This window comes from Electrophorus electricus, chromosome 10 (genome assembly GCF_041902795.1).
Source record: "Electrophorus electricus isolate QZ-2024a chromosome 10, ASM4190279v1, whole genome shotgun sequence".
Classification (NCBI taxonomy): Eukaryota; Metazoa; Chordata; class Actinopteri; order Gymnotiformes; family Gymnotidae; genus Electrophorus; species Electrophorus electricus.
The window spans coordinates 31,310,777-31,333,201 of NC_137506.1; the positions used below are offsets into that span (position 1 = coordinate 31,310,777).

At 44.2% G+C, this 22,425-nt stretch overlaps 5 protein-coding genes across 7 annotated transcripts in view; 3 read left to right on the plus strand and 2 right to left on the minus strand.

Annotated features, from left to right (window-relative positions):
• The window catches only part of jmjd1ca (jumonji domain containing 1Ca), a 67,752-nt gene extending 64,797 nt beyond the window's left edge, over nt 1-2,955 (minus strand). The window contains exon 1 of one of the 2 annotated variants that reach the window (XM_081721158.1): nt 2,530-2,955. In XM_081721158.1, coding sequence (XP_081577284.1) covers nt 2,530-2,685 — 156 coding nt within the window. In that variant the 5' untranslated portion in view covers nt 2,686-2,955. The remainder of the gene's footprint in view (nt 1-2,529) is intronic. The other variant, XM_035532682.2, reaches the window with a different exon arrangement.
• Nucleotides 2,956-4,705: 1,750 nt separating this feature from the next.
• Nucleotides 4,706-7,322, plus strand: LOC113567546 (dr1-associated corepressor). The gene is made up of 7 exons (XM_026995592.3): nt 4,706-5,503; nt 5,595-5,667; nt 5,776-5,869; nt 6,009-6,125; nt 6,370-6,469; nt 6,677-6,736; nt 6,920-7,322. Exons 1-6 carry the CDS (start codon nt 5,462-5,464, stop codon nt 6,719-6,721), a joined length of 471 nt encoding a protein of 156 aa, XP_026851393.1. The 5' UTR covers nt 4,706-5,461; the 3' UTR covers nt 6,722-6,736; nt 6,920-7,322.
• On the minus strand, nt 6,190-12,444 carry ahsa1b (AHA1, activator of heat shock protein ATPase homolog 1b). 2 transcript variants are annotated; one of them, XM_081722207.1, is made up of 10 exons: nt 12,247-12,444; nt 11,292-11,482; nt 10,593-10,675; nt 10,359-10,476; nt 9,822-9,910; nt 9,236-9,361; nt 8,971-9,072; nt 8,765-8,816; nt 8,552-8,669; nt 6,190-6,824 (listed from the first exon to the last, which is right to left on the minus strand). In XM_081722207.1, exons 1-10 carry the CDS (start codon nt 12,324-12,326, stop codon nt 6,788-6,790), a joined length of 996 nt encoding a protein of 331 aa, XP_081578333.1. In that variant the 5' UTR covers nt 12,327-12,444; the 3' UTR covers nt 6,190-6,787. The 2 variants fall into 2 exon arrangements, with proteins under 2 accessions (XP_081578333.1, XP_026851390.2); XM_026995589.3 differs by lacking the exon at nt 6,190-6,824 and having other exon boundaries at nt 7,440-8,669; nt 12,247-12,443.
• Nucleotides 12,445-14,365: 1,921 nt separating this feature from the next.
• Nucleotides 14,366-17,466, plus strand: amy2al1 (amylase alpha 2A-like 1; the record flags this gene model as incomplete). The annotated part of the gene is given in 7 exon segments (XM_081721032.1): nt 14,366-14,435; nt 14,438-14,512; nt 14,599-14,817; nt 14,931-15,066; nt 15,161-15,227; nt 15,325-15,465; nt 17,368-17,466. Coding segments are annotated over 7 exon segments (807 nt in total), but the record flags the coding sequence as incomplete, so codon positions are not given.
• LOC113567541 (putative G-protein coupled receptor 132) lies at nt 15,181-22,369 on the plus strand. The gene is made up of 4 exons (XM_026995579.3): nt 15,181-15,465; nt 15,739-16,549; nt 16,846-18,095; nt 18,625-22,369. The coding sequence occupies exon 4, from the start codon at nt 18,630-18,632 to the stop codon at nt 19,629-19,631; it is 1,002 nt and encodes a 333-aa protein (XP_026851380.2). The 5' UTR covers nt 15,181-15,465; nt 15,739-16,549; nt 16,846-18,095; nt 18,625-18,629; the 3' UTR covers nt 19,632-22,369.
• The last annotated feature ends 56 nt before the right edge of the window (nt 22,370-22,425 follow it).

A 22,425-nucleotide genomic window follows, 5' to 3' on the forward strand; every position in this document is an offset into this window, starting at 1 on the left:
ATGCAGAGAGACAGCGATGGAGCTGGAGGACACACACACAGATGGGGGTGTGGTAATGAGGAGTGCTTAAATACAGCAGAGAACAAACACATACACAGCCACAGAAAGAGAAACAGAGAGAGCGAAGGAGAGAGAGAGAGAGAGAGAGAGAGAGAGAGAGAGAGAGAGAGAGAGAGAGAGAGAGAGAGAGAGAGAGATGAGGTGGAGTTGGGTCCAAACAGAGACATCTGGCTTTACTTAATGCGGTGCAGAACAAAATCAGAACACTATCAGAGCAAGCTGACAATACACACACATACACACACACTCACACTCACACACACAATGAATCAAGTCACTGTGTATTGTAGACAATTTATAAATGAGAGAAATAACTGTACTTTATTATCAGACGTCTAATAACAGTCAACACAGCCTCCGTGTTGGTACTTATATTTCATCCCCTGAGGCAGACAAGAGTTAAATATTACACAAACACACGCACGCATACAAACACACACACACACTGAAACACATACCTACTGCTGAAAGTTAATACTCATACACTTTTACTGTGGAAACACACCAACCTACTTATTACAACACACACACACACACACACCAAATATCATTTTCACTCCATGTCTGTACCCAGTCTGGCAGACAAGGAAAGGAAATAAAGCCACATAACACTGCATATGTGTTTTTGCTGTCATGGCCCCATGGGGCAGTCTGTGTGTGTGTGTGTGTGTGTGTGTGTGTGTGTGTGTGTTTGTAGACCTAGGCAGGTAAAGCCATGCGTATGAGGGATTGTCATAGTGATGTTTATTGAAGACGACGGCTCCGTGAACTCCCTCTCCACCAACCCCCCCTGCAAGAACATCCACGCCTGGTCAGCCAGGAGATGTGGGCACCAAGGACTGCGTGTGTGTGTGTGTGTATGTGTGTGTGTGTGTGTGTGGGAGTGTGCGTGTGTGTGTGTGTGTGTGTGTGGGTGTGTATATGTATGTATGCAGATGTGTGTGTGCATGCAAATGTGTGTCTGTGCCTTTGGGTGTAAGTGTCTGCGTGTCTGTGCATGCGTGTGTGTGTGTGTGTGTGTGATCTTCAGCACAGCAGGTGGTTGTAACCCAGGGAAAGCTGTCAGTCGCACGGCTAAGCCATTGTTGCCACGGGGACGGTGTCTATCCAATGGTGAGAGGCCTAAGTCCCTAAAGACAAACAAGCATGTACAAACATAATCACACACACACATACACACACACACACTACCTTACCCACTACTACTCAAATCCACTACTTTACCCAGACACACAGCTACACACCAAAAGGTATTAAAAGGGAACTATCAGGTACTTCTGGAGCATTTAACATTTAACATTTACTAAGATGACGAAGCCCCAGACAGCAGACAACAAGCACCGAGACACACAAGGACACACGTACCTACACTCTACATTCATAGACACACACACACACACACACACTCCTGGTGAATATTTAAATGTCATTACGGGAAAAATCAGTGAAGATAGTGGTGCCATTTACACACAGAAAATGATTAATATGGGTTAGCGTCTCTCTACAGCCCCCCCCCCCCCACACACAAATGCACACGCTCACACACACACACACACATACACACACACTCACACATATATACACATACACACACACACTCACACACACACACACACACACATACACACACACACTCACACACACACACACATACACACACACACACAAACACATATATATACACACATACACACACACATACACACACTCACACACATACACACACTCACATACACACACACACATACACACACACACAACACTCACACACACACATATATACACACACACACACACACACACACCTCGTTTGCTGGTTGAGATAAGAGCTTTGATTCCTATAGTAGGCAGAGCGCGTATGTGCTGTAAAGTTCCAAAATTGCAGGTAAGTCTATATTGTCTTAGTACACCGATCTGTGCCTTATAAACACATGCCACAAACAGCACAAGTGGAGCGTAAAGCTGTGTATTAGCACTGTTCACTTACAGTACACCTCAGGGCAGTGGCGTGTCAACATACACGAGTGCAAACCCACTTTCATACAGAGTTCTCACTTTCACCGACAGCCGGTCTGAGTTCGCTGTTTAACGCAAGGAGACATCATTACGGCAACGGTGCAGTCAACTGCCTCAAAACAGCTGATCAGTACAGTCATCCCGCGAGCTGTGGCCACCTCCACACACACACACGCACAGGCAAGCAAACAGTTGGTTTTTTTCACTATCATAGTAACACGCCCAGCCCTCTCTGCTTGTAGTAATAGTGACTTGAACGTTTGTTGACTATGCAAACGCTACAATAACGCAAGCTCCGAGTTCACGCGTCAAACTTTTGCAGATGGTGACCACACACGGTCCAGCTTGCTGACAGACGGAACGCTGCAGCGGGTCCCGTCACAATTAAGAGTCAAAGCGACCCGAACTTTTGACGAATGAAACGCGAAAGACACCGATCGGAAGAAGCCTCACCGACGTGGTGGGACCGTCGCCGTCGCGGATCGCGACGGCACGAACCACCCCGGCGCGCCAGCTCCAGCGCGAGATCCCGCCGAGCTCGAGCGACTCTCCGGCGCTCACGCAGAGGAAGCGCTTGCCCACCAGCTCCGCTCGCGCGTCCACCGCCATAGCCCCCGCAGAAGTGCGAGACGGTATCCGCGGAAAAAGAAACTTCCAGGGAGCGCGGACTACCGCATAGTCATATTTAAATAATAATAATAATTTTAAAAAATCAAAAATCAGACTAATCGAATAACAATAATCAAATAGTCTGTGGCGGAACAGCGGGGCGTTTTAAATCCCCTGCACGCGTCCTCTCGCGCCGTGAAACTGATTTACACTGGGAGTAGTAACAGTCATTATGGCTCCCTCTAACTCACGCGCTCAGCCTCTCAGCTGCTCGCCCTGCCTTGCTCAGTCTCTCTCTCTCTCTCTCTCTCTCTCTCTCTCTCTCTCTCTCTCTCTCTCTCTCTCTCTCTCTCTCTCTCTCTCTCTCTCTCTCTCTCCCCCCGTGTGTGTCTTACTTACTCACTGGAACACACACACACACACACACACGCGCGCGCGGGCACGATATTCATCCGCCCTTCCTAACGCGCACGGACGCAGGACCAGCAGACAAGCGGCGGGCAGTTTTGTCCGTCCGCCAGACGGAGTTGACGCGCAATGAGAGTCTCCTTGACTCCAGTACTATAGGCGGGAGAAAAGTAGTGCCTGGACCAAAGGACAGCCCTAACGCGTGAAGATGCAGACACAAGAAAATCTACAGCTGTGTCATTTAAAGGACTCGATCATGGCAGATCTAACGTTTCACAATTAACTCTTACCTGACTGCAGTTATCAGGTCTGCTAATATACAGCCTGTTATCGTACAAGGAACAAACAAAGTGGAATAAATATTCCATAGAAAAGTTGTTTGTGCTTTCTGCTGTGTTGACAGACACAGAAGCTCAAACAGTGATGATCTAAATATAACTAGGTGAGAGCTTCGAGGCGGGCACTGACGAGGGTTAAGTCCCTTCACTGTATCATCGCTGAACAGTTTAAGATTAAGCTTCACTTTATCATAACCACTCACACCGTCAGACAACCTGGCTCGGGTTTCCACACATACTGCACAAGGTAACCATTCTGAATACATGATATAGAAACAGAGACAAACAATCACACAGTTTATACACGTGGACTACGGTGGGTACGCATAGGCTGTTTCTGTTACATGGCCATGAACGTGTGTCAAGACGCAGTCTCACAATGAGTAGACATATGAAACTGGGTTTAGCTGTTTTCTAATGGCACATGTTCATCCTACGAACGGAGCACCGAACTGAGCTGAGCCGCATCTCTGGACGTTAGATGACACAGCCGCGCTTCCTTTATGTTTTCCCAGGAGAAGAAGGCTACTGAGAACACGAGAACACGTCTTAAACATCAGAGCCGGCATCTTATCTGCGTTAGAAATGCATAATATCGCAGAGAGAGAGAGAGAGAGAGAGAGAGAGAGAGAGAGAGAGAGAGAGAGAGAGAGAGAGAGAGAGAGAGAGAGAGAGAGAAGGCAGAAAGTGCACGTCTTCGTAAGTCAAGGTGATAGAGCAGTCGTGTTTTAAAGTTGTCCACAGCCATCCCCGTCTGGTACTCACACGGTCAGTGCTGGAGAATCACGTCTTGAAAATGTGAGACTCGTTGACTCACCACCAACACCGACCGCCGGGTGACTGGTGATAGACATCGCAGTATTAGTCTGCTGCGAATCAAACATATCATCAGGGGGTTAACAGTAATTGTGTCTATTTTGAGAGCCTTTAAAGGACACCTTGGCACCCGAGTCTCACATTTTCAAGACGTGATTCACAAACCCACGAGCAGCACTATTTCTGTGATTATTAATGGGGTCGTGTAGTGCAATATTTCAGCTCTGTTGTGATATTTGGAACCGAACTGTGTGGGGAGATGAAGTCTCTTTCAGACCTTAAAACCCCTAATAGATTTTTCTTTTAGATAGATAGATAGACAGACAGACAGACAGATAGATAGATAGATAGATAGATAGATAGATAGATAGATAGATAGATAGATAGATAGATAGATAGATAGATAGATAGAGAGATGTAGAATTTTAAGAAAACATTTTATGATCATACACAAATTATCAGGCATTTCCTTTTTTCTTTCTACGTGTTGCAATACCTCTGATAGTCTGACAACTGCATAATTTTCAAAGTAATCCTTTCCTTTTTAAATATAAGATGAAGTTATAGCGCCATCTGGTGGTCTGTATTTTGAACGATTTTATGAAGTTTCTTTCCGTGTAGAAGGTGGAAGCTCGTATACATTACAACTCCACGTGTGTCATTTGCTTTCTCTGTCGGTTTTCTGCTTCATATTCGCAATAAAAATATAACGAATGTTACCTACAAGACCTGCTTCATCCAGTACTACGGCAACACTGTTACCCCCATAATAAACCGGTTACATCGTGTCTGTGCCTCTGCTCTCTGGAGCTTGATGTAGCTGTTAGTCTGCCATCTAGCGGTGATGTGTGAACCTACACACGCTATTTCTGCACCCATGGATGTCGCAAAGTTAATATTACTATCTTTCACATAGGCCTATATATGAAGTCGTGTTGCAGTTTCCTCTTCGCCTGCAGGTAAGTAATAGAACAACATATCCTCCTCATAACCTAGACGACATTAATAAAACAATCTAACCAGGTTTATTAGTTAAAGGCAAGCGTTATAGTTCCTGACGCGTTTGACGTGAGCGCAAGGCGGTACCTGGCGGAGCTTCGGCTCATCTTCTCACGGTTCTGGACTTCCTGTGAAAGATAAACAAATGGAGCCACGAACGCCAAGCTGTCAAAGTCCTCAAAATGTGACCGGCAAGGGGCATTTCAAGGACCGACATGCCTGGGCAGAAAAGAAAATACAACGTTCGCTTCCCGCCTGTGAGTAACACAACACGTTGCCTTATAATTTGGAGGTTTTATTTTGAATTGCGCATCGTGAACGTCCGACCTCTGTCCGCCTCTCAAGCAGGGCCGCATTAAGAAGATAATGCAGAAAGACACGGAGGTCGGACGCATGGCCACAGCTGTGCCTGTTATCATATGTATCCTTCACAATTATTCTTCTCCACGATGAGAAATGTTGATTAAACAGTAACAGGAAGGCGTTAACTACCAGTGACCTCGGTTGTGCTCCGTTACTTTGAAATAAGCTAAAGCTTTGGAAATGTTCTTGTTGTCATTTCTCACCAAGACCAGCTTAATCACCCAGTCAGCGAACAGCAGGGTCATGTCCATTAACCATATGTGAGTGGGTTTAAAGAAAATCCATTTCTCAGACCCTTCCTTCACGCATCCTTTGCATACGAATGTTCAGAAGCGATGAATCTGTCGCTCTCTGCCCTCATTAAGGGTGTCGATATTCAGTCTCGACTGGTCTCTGTAGGAAACGGTGCATCGAGTCAGAGAAGCTGTTTGACTTCTTGAAGGAACTTGCAGAACGAACCCATGGCACGTCAACGCCACAGGAGGGCAAGGCCAAAGGAAAGCGTGCAAGGCACAGGTACACAAGCTCACAGGAGCACAGATCCCTGGCTGGGGCATTCTTCTGTATTAATGGAGCCTAGTGTATGGACCATTTTATTATTATTTACACTTATATAGTGCCTTTCTCCTACTCAAGGACACTTCACACACACATTTGACAGAACTCACTCAGAAAACACAAAGGACATGAAATTCTGGAAAACTCATTCAGTTGCACACCATAGACACTGTGATGCTGCTTCTGTGAAATTCCATTCCAGGAAAAAGTGGCACAGCACGTCCATCAACACCAAGTCATCTGGCATGGAGGATCTGGCCAAGAGGACAAACCAGCCAGAAGTGAACAGCAACTCCTCCAGTGTAGGACGCACTTTGATAACCTTCGACACAAAGCGCTGCGTTCCTCTCATGTTCTGCGATGTTCTCTTGTGGCCTTGCGATCTATAGCAAGGATTCAGTAACTGCCCCATTGGCACTTACCACATAACAGTGGTTTTAATTCGGAATTTAACCTGTGAGTGGAGAAGGTGATCTCACATTGGGAATGATGTGATTACTGTTCATCAGGAGTCTGAGCTCGTCATCTGCATGGAGACGGAGTCACCCTCGTAGCAGCTGGCTGAAATGGTGAGTCTCGCCCTCTCAACGGTCACTGCTTCTCCTTATATGTCAAGTCTTTCACTGCCTCACATACTTGTTATAGGGCAGGCTCCATCTGAAAATAAATGTGTTCTAAGTGAGAGATTTTACACCACGTATGCCACATGAAGAACCAATGTGGGCTGTTGCACTATTATTTTATTTCTGTAGACATCTCTGTAGCCCTCCAGTCCTGCTCGCTGAACGCTGCAGCAATGCTTATGAAGACACAACAAATCCTTTTCTTTTTAATATTTCCCCCCATTTTAATTTGTGAATTGTTTTTTGCTCTGGAGGTATAATTAAAATGCCACCCCCGAACAAACCTGGAGTAGATCGATGAAACCAGAAAGTGTAGCAGTAGCTTTTTGAGAAAGTACTAATGGAAAAACACATCTTGAGGTTAGTGACATTCGTAAGTTTTAAATGCTTGTAGTGAAAAGACTTTGTTTATTGTACAAGAGAGAGATGTTTTTTCCTGTGTTGAGAACTGCTGAATATTGGTTCTATTTTTCTGTTGGATTCATAATTGTTGTTTAACCTGTAACGTTTCTTAGAGCTCTCAAAACTCGTTTCTAAGACATGTTAGGTGCGTGCCACAAATGTTGTTTTAATATTTACAGTAGTGTGGATGTTGCACAATTATCTGCCCTTAAATGAACTGATCACATCACCATGACTACATCAAAACTGAGGAAGAATCTCCTGCTCCACCAGCAGCTACTGCAAAGGCAGCGCGCAGAATGTCACAGGATCACATGGGTCATTTTATTTAAAGAAAGTGAATGAAAATTTCATGTTTACAAACCGTGGAGCTGATGCCAAGGTCAAAATAAATAAAGTCAGATTTCTATAAACCTGGAGTGAGTCCTTGTTTAAAACCAGAACCTCCCCCCTCCCCCCTCAGGGCTGGCTCTATATATCCCTTTGTCTTGTAAGCCAATGCGGGCAGGGGGGGGGGCTTTTGGACACAGACTTTAGTGAAGTCTCTCCAACACAGAGCACAGGCTCGCCAAGGATGCATGCTTTTAAAACAATAAAAGTAGCATTAACAAGGACATTTATTATGATAAAAACACACCGCATCATGATGTTGACATCTCGAGAATTGAAGGCAGAGCTTGCTTAAAATTTTCCCCCATTTGCTTATGATCAGAAACTTAATTTATTGGTTTCACAGAGTCTGTTTATTCTGCTTGTCTTCCACGCCATCGAAAGCAATATCCTATATATATATATATATATATATATATATATATATATATATATATATATATATATATATATATATATATATATATGTTAAAAAAAACAAAAACACCCCCCCCCCTCGGTCCAAAGGCAGGCCTCAACTCTGCACCTCTCCAGGCTGTCAGAGCATGATGTGGAGAGCTTACCTTGCTACAATAAATGTCTTCAATTCATTACACACGTATGCAGGGAACACGTGAATAAGTGACTCAACCTCATTTCCTTTTCTCCCTCCCTTCACTCCAGAGAAATCACATTCTCCCTCCATTCACTTCCTTTCCAGATATTTGGATTTTTTTTGACCACAAAACCAAAACCAGAAAGAACAGATACAGAAGATGGAGCAACGCAAAAGTCTGATGTTCCGTGGAGATTCATTCCACTTCTCTCATTTGGACATGTGGACCCAAAATAGAGGAAAAATTACAAAAAAAAAAAAACAAAAAAACAAACAAACCAGGGCCAAGAACAGCAGTGTGTCTGTTTGTTTGGGAAGTTCAGCAGAGTCGGGCGCCGTAGCCGAATGTCTGTTTGATGGCCTGGCAGTAGTACCTCTGCCAGCCCTCTCGCGTGCGGTCCTCCTCGCTCCCGGGTACGGCACGGCACTCCACCCTCAGCTCCGTCTCGTTGCCCTTGTCTGTGAAGGTCAGGGTCACGGTCGCATAGTGCTCTGCAACCCCACACAAAGGCACATGTCAGAGATGGAAGGGAGAATCAAAGTTCTTTATAAGGTTGAGCTCAATATTTTAGGGATTTAGCTCTTACCACTTGGCCATGTGTTGTACCTCCACCTCATGACTATCTTTTCCTCAGGAACCTGTAGAAAAAAACAAAAAAAACCAAAAACAAAACACCAAAGACTCCTCAGTCCTACACTCCATTATTTACTCAATATAAATATGGGAATATGTCCTTTTTGCCGTTGTCAGGCGAGGAACCGGGTTTCTAATGGGAATCATGAGACATCTCACCAGCTCCTGGAATTCTCCAAGCACGTTCCCATCAAAGAGGCGGAATTTTCCTCCCTTCTCGGGTTCGACCATGGCAGCAGTGTGTGTAAATGCCTGCACCATCTACACAATATATAAATACACAAGAACTGTGTATTTTTTTTTAAACAGAAATCCACTATATCATTGACCAAAAAACCCCCCAAAAAACCCCCACACAAGTCAAACCTTAAACACAAAGAGGAAAATGATATTTCCAAGTATAACTGGATTGGAGGAGACTGACCTCCTGCTTGAGGAAGACTCTGTATAGTTCCTCCGGCGAGGTGAGGAAGGTTTCCTTCAGCAAGAACTTGCAGGTGGGGATCTTTACTCCTGTGCTGGGTGGAGGAGCTGTGCTACTGCCACCAATCTACACGGCAGTCAGACAAACCCCTTTACTCAAAACTACGCACATCCATCTACACGGCACAGTCAGACAAACCCCTTTACTCTTAAACTGCGCACATCCATCTACATGGCACTTGTTGTTTATTGCACTTATCATTAAGATTATGTATTTTTGTACTTCTGGGCATCAGCAGTGATCCCTGTATTTTTACAGTATTCTAGTTCAATGGTATGTTGGACTCCAACCTACTGTACTAGGATGTATTCTATGAGTAAATGACAAAGCACTTTTGTAAGTTGCTCTGGATAAGAGCATTGGCTAAATGCCATAAATGTAAATGGAACAGTCATCCTCTACTCAAACTACGCACATCCACACACTTTCACTTTTCATTTATGTCTTTTTCCTAATATATGTATTCATTTGTTTAGGGTTCAGAGGACCAGTGAGTGGTGGCAGAGATGTCCGCAGAGATGCACACCTTAGTCTTGTCCGTCTTGACTTTTGTCTGGGACATCTGCTGCTTGGTTACACCATTGGCTGTAGGTAAGATCATACCCTGTGTGAACTCTGCAGCAGAACAGAGAGATCATAAACACAGACATCTTCACAAAACCATACAAAATGAACTGGCAGGCTCATGGCATTTAAGCGGGATACTTTGTTTTGACTGTCAGAGGAAATGCCACACAGCTGATACCATATGCTGCGTGGACTTGCCACAAGGTGATACGTCTGCTTTTTATGGCTTGCCCCAAGAGCTACACGGATGATTTAGAGTTAGATTATAGCATCCTGGTTAACACTGATCTAGTCATAAAGAGTATGTATTCATACATTGACATCTACTGGTTTGGCTTCTCTACTCCACTCTTACTTTGTCTTATGCTGATAGTTTTCAGACACAAACTTCTTGTATCCCTTCGATTGCTGTGACCCGTTAGCCGGTTTCCATACAGTCCTGTAACCAGTGTAGTGGGACATGCACGAGGAAAGTATTTGAGGGAAATGGACCCACCTGTTTTGAGAAGCCCCACGTAGCTATCTAGCGCTGCTCGGACTTTATCTGCACCGTCCTTACGCATCAACTCAAAGAGTGACGTTTCCGGCTCATCTTTGCAAAGGCTCACAGAGATCTGTGCCCCGCCCCCGGAAGAACAACACAGTCATTCAAAAGGTGGGATCACATTAGGGAAAATCCCTAAGACTGGACAAGACCTAATGGATTCTCTGGGGCTCAACAATAACTTACATCAAGATCGTCCATATCATTTTCATCTGAAAGGTTTGGAACTTCAACATTTCCTTTGTACTTTATCCCCGATTTTGACGTCCCTATAGATAAAGAACAAATACGACATTTCGATACAATTGGCTCGTAAGTATGAATAATGCCTCAATGTTTCAGGAGACTGAAAATGACACTAAAGAACCTAACTGTATTCAGAATTAGTTTTCATAGCCAGGTTTACCACCACCACGTCTTAACATTTGAGGAAACACTGAACACAAAGATTTTAAAAAATAAAATTACAGGGCATCTTTATAACAAGGACACTGTCACTGATGAGAAGCACCTATGTGACATAGTAGCTCTGTTGTTTTCCCCCAGTAGCACCATCTACTGCCAAAAATACCACGCATGTACATAGTAGAGCGCACATCTAAAAATACCAAGCGGTTCTCGACACATAGCCAACCATCACTGATTTGCGCAACCCACTAACATCATAATACCCAAGGTGCTCAACTCTGGACGTGAAGCACTGCAACCCCACAGTCCAGCACACCTCATCTAGTTAAGCGAGGCTTACAGCTTCAACCAAACGTTACGGCCAGACATGTAGACGTTAAGGACAGCTGAATGCCCCCGGCCTAAAACCGCCGCGAGGGCCGTGATCGGCGCGCGCCTGCTTTTTCGCGCCGCCCAACCCTGGTTTCTTTCTCGCACCTTTCCACTTGGCCTTCAGATTCCACTCGTAGAAGAAGATGAGCTTTCCTTTGCGGTTGTTGATGGATGCCTCGCCTTCCAGCTTGCTGACCTCCGTGATCTCACACTTGCCCTCATCGTTCTCCACGCACAGCCCCACCAGGAGCTCTTTCAACTTCTCCGAGGACCAGTTTGTGGCGTCCCTCTCCGTCCTGGCCAAGAAAAACAGAGACGCTTGGGGTTACAAAAACAAAGCACATGTACGGACGGGATTGATTGCGTCAACTTCGACACTGAAGTGCAGCTGGTTTTAGTATCAGTACTTGCCACATTCATAGCACAATGGCACAAAGACTATAACAAGTCTGTCATAAATAAAGGAAAACATAAGTGAGAAATATAGCCAGTTGGGCTCCATCATTCTGTTATGACAGTCCAATTCCCAACGTAAAACAACCATCGACGACTCGAGTGCTAATGTCCCCACAACGAGCATACCGTCCCAACCGGCATCGTATTTAGATAACGTGCCACAATGCCACAGAACACAGCTTACGTTGAATTTACAGTTTAACCACTACAATCTAGATAGTTAGTTAAAATACACTGTCCGGGTCTAAAATAAACCCAGACGTCCATCAAAAATGTGAATAGTGGCCAGATAACAGCTCTTAGCGAGGCTGGGTCAGCCGGCTATTCACCGCGACGCTGCCTGGCTGAGTAACTGCGATAAAGTCCCAGACCGCAGCCCAGACGGACACAGCAGCCTTCAGGAATCACTCGTTAAATATGTCGTTAAATACGCTCGATGTCTGAGGGGCTGCGCTCCCGGATAGACGTTAGTGCCAGCAGAGGTGAGGCGACTGGCACTTCGGAGAACACGGTTGCCAAGGCTAGCTAGCGTTAACTGTTAGCATTAGCTCTAACTCGCGGTAGCCGCGTCTTTAAGATGGCCAACGTCTCTTCTCTGCCTCACCAGTGCCAGTTGTTGACGTTTGTCGCGTCCGCCCGCTCTTCTACAATCCATCGAGGGTCGCCTTCTCCCCACTTCGCCATGTTTGTTCGGTATTACCGGCTTAAATGTGAGGCGCGTGCGGCGGCTGACCGTGTGCTTCACGCGATTTCTGGAACACTCCTCGCGCGGACCTCCGCTTTTGCTGCCCGTAGAAATTACTGGAAACGGAAGCGCGTCTCACTGAAACGCGTCCGCGGTCACACCCGGCTACGCGCAGACCGTTCCGTGTATTTTTAATTCATTGTCTTACATTTACATTTAAATTACATTTACATTTACATCCTTGTCTTCTCGCTTTACAGTGAGTTAGTTCAACATAGTTCAACATGTTTATTACGGTTCCTGTTTTTTCTTTATTATTTTTAATTCAGCAAACTGAAAGAAACTTCTGGAAACATATGGTAATTGTTGAGGTTTCAGCTTTGTCAAGAAATCTGACCTTTACCTAAGTGTTGTACTGTGATATATTTTATAATAGCTACGAAAAGTGCTCCCTTAAGCCGCTTAAAGTGCTTACCTTGCAGGACTAGATGGTTTGATTTATGGAAGCGGTTTGGTTGATGACAAGAAGAATCGACAAACCTACGTTTCCGAAACATCAATTGCCGATTTATTGACGAAGAAATAGTTATTTTCTTTTAGTTCTCTTCTGATTACATGCCTATTTTCCGGACGTATGCATAAGTGGCGTACATTTTATTTTACATTGGCCAGAATTCGACATGTTGGGTTTCAGTTAAAATCACACCTAACTCCGAATGAAACATGTTTATTTGGTAACATAAAGGAATGCAACAGTAAAGCAGGCAAATAATCATAATAGACTAAAACCATTATGGGTAGTTAGTTGAGTTGATCAGTAATTCCACGGTTTAATTGAGAGTAAGCAAATACAGCATAGACTGGTTTTCAGCAGACTAACGACCCCAACACTAGGTGGAAATGAATCTCCAATATATGGTTTGTTGGCAAGGTTCTTGGCTCGAATACATGTAGCGCACGCGTACGGCTATAAATTATTGTCAGTGATTCACGCAGGTGGGCAGAGTTTCCTTAAGCCACATAAAAGTTACAAATTATAGTTAGTTTAATGGAGTAATTATTCAAGTAATGGTCAAAGCTGCTGACATATAGTTATCTGGAGAACTGCAGTAAAATGTCTTCTTTGTTTTGTTTTTGGTTGTCTCTGGATTTATTTTTGTTTATGGGTTTAACATTTTTTCTCATTTAATTTTTTTAACTATACTTTTTGTCTTTTAGTGGGCAAGCAAGGACCACAATAGTAGGTAAGAAAAGAATATTCTCAATCATGGAAGAAAAAAAAAACATCCTAAATAATTTCCAGTATGTCTCAGAACTATAGTCTAAGACTATACAAGTTCATTATGAGTTACAAATCACTGGTAAGCATCAAAAACAGAAAGATCAGTGTTACATTTTTATAAAAAGTACCCAAAGCCTCAAAAGTGGAATCTTGTGAGCAGATGAAATTACGATTAGTGAGGGAGACTGGATGGTGCAGATTAAAGCTTTCCTTCCCATGATCACATGGGTTCCATTCGGTATATAATACAATTCCTGGAGATGAAAGTGAAAGCATGGGTCTGGTAAATCTCCATGGGTCACAGCCTTCGGGTCATGACCTGCAGTCATACTTGTATAACATGTGTCGTACTTGTACACGACTCTGTAGTGATGCAACTAGATGGCTTCATTTGCATATGCTAATGGATAGTTGAATTCTACGTAAACCTCTGGTCCGAGCGAGAGCATTGTGGTGGCAGAGATACCAGCCAGTTAGCTACAAGCTTTGCTCAAGATCAGGAACTGAGGAGGAGCTGATGGCTGTGATTAAACGCTGCAGCAGCACTGGGGTAAAACTATGCAGTGCCTTTACACATTACAAGCCGAAAATGAGGCAGCAAACCAACAACTTATTTTTGATGTGGTATGCCGTATTATGTTACATGGCTATCATTACTATCCATTCTTGTCGGTATGTTCGTATGAGAAGGACAGTCTTGGCTTCTGTGGTGTTACGTTGCTAGATAAACATCTATGTGGATGCGGTCATTAATCATGTGGAGCAGGTGGTGGAGAAGACAATCACTCCAGCTGTGGCACCTACTTTAATGCTGACCAGAAAGACTTCTGCCCTACTCATATTGAGACTTCAGCGATGAAAAATGTAAATCCAGCAATGACGAAATTGAAAAGTACCAAGATATTTTTCAGTTATATCTGACAAAGAACACAATTTCTTTTCTTTTTTTGGGGGGGGGGGGGGGGGGGGGGTTTGATTGTACATTCATTTCAAACAGATCAGGGATTGCAGGTTGGTTGGTCTTCTGGACCTTGTCCTGGAGAAGGATCACATGAGAGGAAAAGTGGCCGAATACCTGAACAAGCTGATCGATATGGGACTGGCTGCATTCAGACTGGATGCCAGCAGGCACATGTGGTCTGGCGACCTACAGGCGGTTTCTGACAAACTGCACAACCTCAGCAGCAAATGGTCCCATCTGTTTCCAGGTCCTTCATTTCCAGGTCCCAGGCAGCTGTCACAATTTAGCATTGTGGCATTAGTTTCAGAGACCTGATGCCAACATGCATGCAGCAATGTGAGTGTTGAGAATATGTGTGAGTTCTTATTGACTTAGGTGGGGAACCCGTCCAAGTAAGTAAGTACTTTGGTCTTGGGAGCGTGACAGAGTTCAAATCCAGTGCCAAACTGGGCATCGTTGTGTGCAGATGGGATAAGGAGAAGCTAAGCTATCTGAAGTATGTTACGCACGCTTCTTGATTCTGAGCACAGCTGGCTGTTTGATCTGTGGTTAAGCGATGTGGCTGAGAGCTTATTTCTGCTCGTTCTCAGGAGCTGGGAAGAGGGCTGGGCCCTTATGCCTACTGTTAAGGCTTTGGTGTTCGTGGACAACCATGGTGCCATGGTGCTGGGGAGCCGGTGGTGGGGAGCATGCCAGGTACCACCGCTCATCCCTGCTTGTCCTTTACTGTCACATGCCCTTTTCTATCCAGCAGAACCAGCTGGGTGTAACTGGGACACTTGGTGTTCTCCACAAGCTTTAGAAGATGGCTACGGGCCTCGTGCTTGCGCATCCGTATGGTTTGACCAGAGTGATGTCCAGCTACCGCTGGCATTGGCGTTTTAAGAATGAAAAGGTAAGCATGTATGTAAGATCTCAAAAGGACACAACTCTAAAAGCACATTGGACTGCAGACAGCATAGGACAGCATAGTCTTTATTGCCTCAAAATCATTTTATTTTGAGTGGTATTTTTAGAGATTTTATATGGAAAATTATATATATATATATATATATATATATATATATATATATATATATATATATATATATATATTTAGTTAGTTAGTTAGTATCCACTTTCTTCACTTGGAAATGGAGCATGTTATTTATCTCTTGGGTCTATGTAGGACAACACAGATTACAACCAGAAATGTTCAGCAATAAATACATCCCTGTGCGACTGGATCTCCAACTTCCTAACAGACAGACCACAATCAGTATGGGTGGGCAACTGTGTCTCATCCACCCTCAACCTCAGCACTGGAGCTCCTCAGGGTTGTGTCCTAAGCCTTCTGCTCTACTCACTGTACACCTACGACTGCACAGCCACTTCCAGCTCCACCATCATTGTCAAGTTTGCTGACGATACCGTCGTCATGGGCCTGATCTCGGGCAACGATGAGAGGGCCTACCTGGAGGAGATTAAACACCTGGAAAACTGGTGCCAGGAAAATAATCTCCTCCTAAACGTCAGTAAGAGAAAGGAGCTGGCAAAGAAGGCTCGTCAGCGTCTTTACCACCTCAGACGCCTAAGAGACTTCAGACTGCCCTCCAAGGTACTGCGAAACTTCTACACCTGCACTATCGAGAGCATCTTCACAGGGAACATCACAGTCTGGTTTGGGAACAGCACCAAGCAGGACAGACAAGCACTCCAAAGGGTGGTGCGTTCAGCAGAGTGCATCACTCATACGGAACTTCCTGACCTGCAGAGCATCTATTACAAGTGGTGCTAGACCAAGGCCAGGAGGATTGTGAAGGACCCCACCCATCCCAACAATAGGCTCTTCTCTCTGTTGAGGTCAGGGAAGCGCTTTCGCTCCCTGATGACCAAGACAGAGAGACTGAAGAGGAACTTCTTCCCACAGGCCATTTGGGCCCTGAATCAAGGAAACTGATAAACTGTGGGGACCACCACCACCATGTAAATATTCAATTGTAAGCTGGAACTGTACATTGTGTACATACATTTATACATATCCATATATACATTGTACATTGTGTATATAAACATATTATACATATATTGTACATACATTGTTAATATATTTTGTATATATATAGATATATATTTCCCTATACACCCCTGTTTTTTCCCTCAGTTTGGACAGAGCACTCAAACCATTTCACTGCGAGTTATATTGTGTATGACTATGTATGTGACAAATAAACCAAACTTGAAACTTGAAACTATTACTTATGTTAAAGCTATTGACTGTTAATCCTTTTTTCAGTTCTTTACATTTATAGGATTTGCATGACCGTATGGGCCCCTCCGAGCCATAGCAATGGATCAACCAAGCCTGTGGCCATTAACCCGGACACCACGTGGGAACGGCAGGGTGCGTCATGACGTCTGCAGTTAGACTGGTATCCTACGCCCAACCGAGTGTCAGTGTTCCAAAGTGATGCTCCGTTCTCATTGTTCAGGAATATGGTGATATTTGGACATGTACTCAACGGAAAGCCTTTCACCAACTGGTTACAGAACAGTAATAATCAGATCTCGCCTTTGGTCGTGGCAGTCAGGGGTTCATTGTCTTCAACAACAATGACTGGGGAGCATGGCCTTAACAGCCTTAACGGCATGCCAAACAAAACATCAGAGCCGAAACGTCAGATACGAATCCGTCGGCTTGATTTCATTTATACCGCATGTTTCCCCACCCGTTTCTCTGTACCAGGTTCCGGAGCAAACCCTCTAACCTTCCCATTGGCACGTACTGTGACATCATATCTGGGTATAAGCTTCACAGGGCCTGAGCATGACCACGGGTGGGCGAGCCCACTTCCACATCAGCGGCACAGATGAGGACCCCTTCACTGCTATTCACACCGACTCTAAACTGTACTAAATCTACTGTTGCAACTCTTAAAGCAGCAGAGCTCAAACTCTGGCACTGCAGAAGTTCTTTAACTTGACTGAAAGTTATAGAGCCTTTAATAGTATTTTGTCTTTCTCTCTCTTTCTCTCTTCTCTGTAAGACAAGCTGAAATTAAATCAGAAACATTCAGAACACACAACTTATTAATTTCACTTTAGATTTAATGAAGTAAGCAGACTCTCTGTGTGTACCATTATCCTACACTGCCCTCAGTACTTTTTACATTAGCATTTGGGGCAGTGTTTCGTGTATAACACTGAATGCTGAATTCACCATTAAAGGTTTTTTTTGTACAGTAACGGTGTTGTATTGCTGCTGAGGTGACCTGTATTACTTTGTGCACCATCAACCTGTATGTAGATGGGCTTTTTAGTTGATTACTGTGATTAGTTTAGTTTCAAGTTTAGTCTAGTTTCAAAAGTGAGAATGTGGAACACTAGGCCTCTTTGATGTTTTCGTATGTAATCTTTTCGGTTAGAGGAAGCCAGTTGTTAACACTGACTGAAAATAACAGTGAATTTCCTGCTTTGGCAGATATGAACAGACAGCCACTAAAGCTCAGCACGTGGATGTTATATAGCTGCATGTGGTTTATCGATGTAAGTATTGCATTTTATCTTAAACCAAAAGGTTACTTACATATCGAAGTTCCTGTACTGAACAATAATATTAATAAGAGAAAAAAAACATATTTACCCTTCCAAGCTAAATAAAAACAATAATTTCATAAAATCATAACGATGACGGGAATACCAGAATGGTTTTCCATTTCCTAATACTTAAGTGTTGAGTAACATAAGGACTTGACAACAGTCACATAGCCATTATTGTGATTTTGATGACACCATTTTAATATTTTATACATGTATATAGAGGTTTTAATTGCAATCACTTCATGAAATGTCATTTATTTTCTGTTTAAGGAGCTATATCAATACCCAAAAGACTTTTTAAAGTATATATACTAGAAACATTTTTCATGTGCATATCAAGAGTTATGTTTTTTTTTCCCTTTCTCTTAAAAATATTTTGAGGACAAAATAACATTTGAAGAGGAACTTTGTATTACATTTAAAAATTTTAATTGATTTAGTTTTTGACTAAATCTTTATGAACCTTCATGTTTAGTGACCATGGGCACGAATAATGGATCCTTCAGCTTGCCAGATACAACAAGGAATTGTACCCTTCCATATGAGAAGGGCCAACTTCCTCTCATGGTTCTCTACAGCGTTGTACTCATCGTGGGGATTCCTACCAACCTGGCCACCATCTACTTCACTTACCTTCAGGTCTGTCGCAAGAACGTGCTGGGAATCTACCTGCTGAGCTTGTCCGTGTGTGACCTGATGTATTTGTGCACTCTGCCCATGTGGATTGTCTACATAAACAGCGGGCATCGTTGGCACCTAGGCTCTCTGGCCTGTAAAGTCACTGGCTACGTCTTCTTCAACAACATGTATGTCAGCATCTTTCTCCTGTGCTGCGTGTCAGTGGACCGTTACGTAGCGGTGGTGTATGCAGTGGAGTCCCGGGGCCTGAGGCGGAGAAAGGGCGCCACGATGGTTACCATGGTGATCGTGGTGGTGGTGGCGTTAGGACACACACCGGTGTTCACCATGACAGAGGGGGAGACAGAGGGCTTGGAGAAGCGTTGCTTCGAGCCTGGCCAGAACACGTTGACCGTGACGGGCTTCAACTACGCGCGCTTCTTCGTCGGCTTCGTCGCCCCACTGTGCGTCCTGCTGGCCACCAACCATGCCGTCCTCGCCAAGGTGCATGCCAGCGAGGGCCTGAGGCATGAGCAGAAGGCCAGAGTGCGCTGCCTCGCTCTGGCAGTCATCCTGCTCTTCCTTATCTGCTTCACCCCCTACCACGCCATCCTTCTCCTGCGGGCCATCAGCTTCCACATCTCCGAGTACAACTGCAACTTTGAGCGGGCACTCTACACGCCTTACACCATCTCCCTGGGCCTCTCCACCATCAACAGCGCCATGAACCCCATTCTCTATGTGCTGGCGAGCGACAACATACGCAGAGAGATCCTCAGAAATATGAGTAGCCTTCGAAGTAGCAGTTTCTTCAAGTTTCGCCTGTCAGACAGTGCACAGGAGCCCAGGAACCACAGCCACTGACACTCGGCTGGAGTGTGAGCTCACACAGTCTCATGGTTGACAGGAAGTGGCAGATAATCATCGTCAGTCAAGTTACAAAAAACTTATTCAATCTTGATTTACACTTTATTTTGGTTAACCATTTCCTGGCCTTTTCTTCAGTTTGTAAAGCTGTATCTGCTACCTTGGCACATCCATCTCTTGTTGTTCACTGCTTAGGCCACAAATACAGTATTTGATGACCTGAATTTTTATTGTAAGAACATTTATCTCTTTACGCAAATGATACTTTACGCGAATGATTTCACTTCCGTATAAAAGAGGAGACCTAAATTTGACCCGAATGACTAATGCAACCCAAATTCACTCTTTTACTTGTTTTTTAGATGTGAATGTATTCTCAAGAACTTAAGAGGAAGTGGTTAGAGGTTTTTGGAAACTCCTGCAAGTGGAGAGCTTTGTGTAGCTGTGCTCTCAGACACATTCGCGGTGGGAGTCTACTGTATCTATATTTTGGATTTCCATGTAAGCTGGAGAGAGTATAAGATTTGAAGACCACTGTTTAACAAAAGCAAAGGTCTGAGAACAGCTGCTTGAAACCTGGTTCTTCAGAATCAGAATCAGTTTATTTTTGTCTGGTATATTACACTTACAAGGAATCTGTTTTGCTGATAATGACTAAATATAAATAGAAAATATAGCACAATAGATATAAATCAATAAATGACCAAGTTTTGTAGTGCAGCGATGCGTTATAGCCACAGCACAGGCTACAGTGCTGGACGTTTGGGAGGTCCAGTTTGGAGTGCTAACTGCAGTGCTACAGCTGTTGGCATGTCTGGTCATGGCTCTGATTCTTCGACCAGAGACAAGTGGCTGGAAGAGGTAACGTCCACAGTGAGAGAGGTCAGCTCTGACCTTCATGGACGTGCTGTTGTGGATGTGCCGGAGAACTGGAAGGATACCTCCAACGGTTCTCTCCGCTGTGCTGGTTGTGCGCTGGAGTTTGGCTTGCTGGGTTATCTGGATCTGCGGCAGGTTCTTCAGAAAGACGAATTTCTTCAAAAAGAAGCGCTCTTTTCTCAGCGGAGACCGGGTTTCACCGTGTCCCGTTTCAAGTCCGCGGTTATGGTGGTGCGCAGGAACCCGAGCGACTCCACGGTGGAGACCACAGAGCTGCCGAGGGTGACGGTGAGGGTGGGGTGGGGTGGGGTGGGTTGTGGAGAGCTTTTGTTTGAAGTCTACCACCATCTCTACAGTCTTCTGGGTGTTCAACAGAACATGGACGTGGCTGCGACATGACACCAGCTGGTAGACGTCCTTCCTTCCAGACTCCTCAACGTTAGCTCTGAAGCCAAATACAGTGAAGTCGTCTGCAAAATCGAACATTTTCACAGGCTGTTCTTTAGAGAGACAATCATTGGTACAGTGTATAGACTGGACAGAAGGGGTGAGAGGACCCAGTATCGAGAGTTTGGGTGTCTGATGCATGTTTTCCTAGTCGCACCTGATCCACGCGCAGGTGGTCTATGGGCAGGTGGGATCTGGGACGGACAGCTGGGACAGGGGAACCTTATGGAGCTGAAGTCCACGTGTGTCCAGATCCTGTGACGCTGAGCCCAGGGCTGGGGTGTCTAGGTCCTTGATAGATAGTCTGTGCTTCAAAAACTTCATAAACTGGTCAATAATGACACTGTGTTATGTGATGCATTTCTGTGGACAGTTTTAGCCTGTTACAACATGTGTTGCTCCTTCATGGCCTGAACGAAAGAACAGTGAAAGGAAAGATGATGAAGAATGAAAGGGAAGAACCAGTCATGCTAACATCTGATCTGGCCGGCTTCAAAACCTCAGTCTGTATGGCAGAACCTGGACAGAACATTCTGAGCACAACCAAGCAGTGTGTCTGAGCGTCTTGAGCACAGAGGAGTTTGGAAGTTTGGAAGACATGTGGGAAGATTCCCTACAGGTTGCATTTAGACACCTCTTAATAATAATGAAATAGACTGAGGAATCCAGAATTCAGGGAATATTTTCAGTTTTGTTGTACATTGCTTTAATAGTTACATTTACAATAGTTATGTGTTTATGAAAACTTCTGATTATTAAATGTGGAAGAATTATGTATTTTTTGTGATTGTTTTAAGTTGAATGTTTTTCTTAAGAGCAGTGTGAAGTATTATTTAAAAAACAACTTCTCACTCTATTTAAGAAGTGCACCATTTCAGGCAGGTTGCTACCGTCAGACACCTCCCGTGAATTAACTGGACATTCTTCAGTGTTTTCAGAGGAAAGACATTTCATAGTTCTACACGATCACAGTGTTAGAGGAACTGTTAACTAAAACTAAATGATGATGTGCATGTGAAACATTTTGGGACAGAGCAAATAGATATCTCTCTGCAGCTGTTTTGTCTGAGAGAAGAGCTCACTCACAGGTTGAAGGTCTGATTGATCTATTCCTGTTTGTGTGTGAGAAGGTACGCAGGCTAGGTGAACAGGAAAGACAAAGTCAGTTGTTTGTCTGTGCGCTTTTTTCCTGCCACTTCTACACATCCTTTTAACAAATGACTTTTCTGATCTAACGGCTGTAGAATCAGAAACTGCACACAGAGCAACAACAGCAAAATACGCAGACTATCTTGAAGAGCTTGAAGTTGTTAGAGCCGTTGGACATGTGAATCTGTTCGTGATCAGTGAATATCCCCTGCTCTCAAAGTAGGTCACCTAAAGCATGTCATTCTAGCAACATGTCTATGACGAAGTGTGTGTGTGTGTGTGTGTGTGTGCACGCGTGTGCGGAATGTAAAATTTA